Genomic DNA, 3,689 nt, shown 5'->3' with positions numbered 1-3,689 from the left:
CTTTGTGTGTTGGGAACATAATTCCTGGATGTCAGTAGAGTCACTGGTGATGCCACTGCCCCTGCCAGCCAGTGAATCTGCCCTCTGCCTGCTATTCCGCCCTCTACCTGCTGCCAGCCTTCAACCTACAGTCAAGTCATAAACCTTCACCCATGTGGTCTCTGCTCCTGGGTGTCCCTCTTCTAACAACAACAGCTTGATAAAGTTCGTGATCATTTACCCTCCACCTACCTCTCCACCATCAGCTCAGGGTGTCCATTCTGGGATCTTTTTGATAGCTGTTGCTTCTTCACTGAACATATGTGCTTCCCTCCCATTCCTAGGTCTCTATGCTATTTCTTACATGAAATATATTTCAGGTACATTTATTCTTAATGGTGAAAAGCCAAACTTAAATTTTACTAGAATAAATTAAGAAAAATATGTTTAGACATTTATATGAGAAAGGAGTTTTTGTCTACACACAAACAAAATTGTTTTTCATTTTTGTGGCATTAAATTAAACTCTTGTACATCAAAAAACACCATAAAAATGAAAATATAAGCTGCAGACTGGGGAAAGACAAAGGGAATGCATATAAATGATTTTTTTAAAGTGTGAAATTTAACATTCCTCAAAGTTGCGAATGAAGAGGCCATAGTAATGACCCCTGAAGACATCTGAGCCTCTGCTGCGGCCCTGCTGGTCACTAGAGGGCAGTGTGAGGGCTCTGACTTACTGACCAGGATGCAGAAGGTGATGATGGAGCAGGGAGGTAGGTGGAAAATGGATGGATTAGTTTATTTCCCACTTCTGATTCTTACAAGCCAGAAGACCCTGGGGAAAATGACTCAATGTCCCTGAGCCTCTCATCTGTAAAGGAAGAATAAAAATGTTTGATTTGCAAGACTTTGGAAAACCTTTAAGATATGTAACATATACAAAAATCTAGCACACACCTGGGGCTCAGCAGTCACTCTTCTACTGAAGTTACCCAGGAAGGGACAAGCTGCAAGAAGTTGCAGCAGAGAAGTGGGCACACTCAGGGCACAGGAAACCTGGGCTCTGTTGGTTGGGAGAGCTGTGCGCTCAGTAGGACACAAGACATGCCTTCCAAACAACTAAAAGCTACCCTTGAAGGAGTGAAAACTGGGTGGGGCCTGCAGCTCTCAAGGCAAAGCTAAGGCAGGAAGTTTATATACAGAATGTCAGTGATTCTGCTGGGCTGTGCCAAGCTGCTGGCACAGAGATACAGGGCCGAGTCCTCCAGCTCCAAGGTGTTCACATTCAGCTCAGAGCGATCGTTAGGGAATTGGTGACCTGAAAATCTACAAGGGAAGTTTCCTCTTTCTCTCTCTGCTTCCACATTATACCAAAGGAGGAACTGGAGGCCTTGACCCAGGACCTGTTGGTACCAGTACACACTGGTGTGCCCAGAGATAGGAGAGCATCTCAGAGTCACTTGCTGTCCTCTCGTTTTGATCAGGTGTGTGGGACTTTGGGTGACTCCAGTGTCCACTGGGCCTGTGGGAAAAGCAGATGGAGGATGAGCACAGCAGACAGCCTGGAGGACCTCCCCAAGGTAAAGTGGAGAACACGGGTGGGAAAGCTGAGAATGGGGCTGCTGTCCTGTGCACAGGACTCACCTGCTCCCAGGAGACAAAGCAGCGCCCAGCAGAGGAGCCTGGGGCCCATGGCCCAGTGGGGCAGGCAGCGCTGCATCTGATTCAGGGCTTGGTCCTCCTGGGGAAGAGCTGAGTGAGTTCTGGGCCTTGATTTTCCTGATGGGAGGGGTATTCTGTGATGCCACTGTCCTTTGTCCTCCCCATGCAGACTTCCTTAGGTCTAGTGCTCCACAGACCCCGGACTCTACCTGTCCTGCAAAGCTGAAGGGATGGGTGAAGGCAGAAGCTTCTCTGATGATACAGTTCCTCCTCTACCTACACTGCCCCAGCTCACAGGCTGCCCCATCACCCTCTCACCCTTCTCCCACCTCGTGCTGCGGTGGTCCATGCTGGAGCTCACACACCTACCCATCAGCAGAAGGTGTGGAGCCTGTGATTAAACCTCAAGTTGAAGCTCTTCCTTGCTGTCCTCACATCATCTTTCTGATGCTAGATTCACACCAATGTTTTTTATTGTATTTTCCTGTCCCAGGCAACATTCCCAGCCCCTTTCCTCCATGGCCAGTGGTGCAGAGTCCCCAAGATTTAGTCCGTCTGATCAGATCCAAAGGAGGCCTGGGTTGTCTGTAAATTATCAAGAGTACAGATTCCTCAGAAATAATTCTAGGGCTTTATCAGCTCACAGCACAGACCTAGCCAGCTTGGGACTCAGCACCCTCAAGGCCATGCTACATGTAGTGCTCTGGACAGTTTATATTAATCCCTCCAGATCCACCCTGCTTTCAGAGGCTGATTCAGTGTATTATGTTAACTGTCTCCCCTTTTCTCTAACTCCAGAGTGAGATTGGCTTCTGGGAGACAGGACAGCAGAGGGAGGTAAGGTCACCACCTGTGCTGGTTTGCAAAATCTATTCCCTTGGCTCCCTTCTTGTTGGGTTAAATTTCCTGGTGCCTGAAAGTAGTCACACAGTAGCCTAAATGCTTTGCTGCTTAGATATTTATTTCAGCAGATATCCTAGTGAATGGCTCATAATTTTTATATTCCATAAAGTCCTAGAACAGGACATAATTCTGCCAAGGATTTTGCTGCTTAAAACAAGGATGGCATTTACTTCAATTTCTGACACCTTGTTCCTCACTTCCCCCTGAACCTTCACCAGAATTGCCCTTAATGCTCTGTTTCAGCAATCCATGCTTTTGCTAGTCTGCTCCTCCCAATTCTTCCAACCTCTATCCATTACCCATTTCCCATTAACCAAAGCTGTTTCTACATTTTCAGGTACTATAGCAACAGCTACACTCTCAGTACCATTTTTTTCTTTCAATTTCTTTCTTACTGCTATAGAGAAACACCACAGACTGGGTAATTTATAAAGACAAGAGATTTATTTGGCTTATAGATCTGGAGACTGAGAAGTCCAAGATCAAAGGGCCATAACTGATGAGGGCCTCCTGCTGTTATCCAAGGCAGAAGGAAGGGAAAGCAAGCACCCAAGACAGAGAAAATGACTGAATTCATCCTTTTTATCAGAAGACCATTCCCAAGACAATGAATTCACTCCCACAATAAGGGCATTGATCTCCTTCTGAGGGCAGATCCCTCATGACCTAGTCATAGCTGTCCCACCTCCCAATACCATTACATTGACAAATTTCAACATGAGTTTTTGTGGGGACACGCAAGCATAGCACACACATCTACACTGTGAGTCAGTATTTCCACTCTTAAGTCTATACCTCAAAGAAAAAAAAAAGAATTCATATTTCCACAAGAAAGAATTCCACAAGCATGTTCACAACAACTTTATTCATAATAGTTGAAGACAGGAGTAACATGGATATCCATCAACAGGAGCATGGATAAACAAGTTGTGGTATATTTATGCAAGGGAATATTAGTCATAAGAAAGAATGACCTACTGATACAACAATATGAACACACTTCAGAAATACTAATTTTGTAGGAAAATAACTCAATAAAAATGTTACATGATACCATTTATATGAAGCTCAAGAATAGACAAAGCTAGTCAATGGTGATAAAAATAACAAGAGTTTTTATCTCTAGGCTAGAAATTGATTGG

General features: G+C 44.9%; 1 gene segment (V, D, J or C); it reads right to left on the bottom strand.

Moving 5' to 3' along the window:
- Positions 1 to 604: 604 nt before the first annotated feature.
- Positions 605 to 1,753, bottom strand: LOC129041615 (T cell receptor beta variable 5-8-like). The segment is given in 3 exon segments: positions 605 to 689; positions 1,183 to 1,504; positions 1,627 to 1,753. Coding segments are annotated over 3 exon segments (483 nt in total).
- Positions 1,754 to 3,689: the final 1,936 nt, after the last annotated feature.

This window comes from Pongo pygmaeus, chromosome 6 (assembly GCF_028885625.2).
Source record: "Pongo pygmaeus isolate AG05252 chromosome 6, NHGRI_mPonPyg2-v2.0_pri, whole genome shotgun sequence".
Lineage (NCBI taxonomy): Eukaryota > Metazoa > Chordata > Mammalia > Primates > Hominidae > Pongo > Pongo pygmaeus.
Note: the sequence above shows the minus strand (reverse complement) of the source record. Positions and strands in the feature narration are given on the sequence as shown.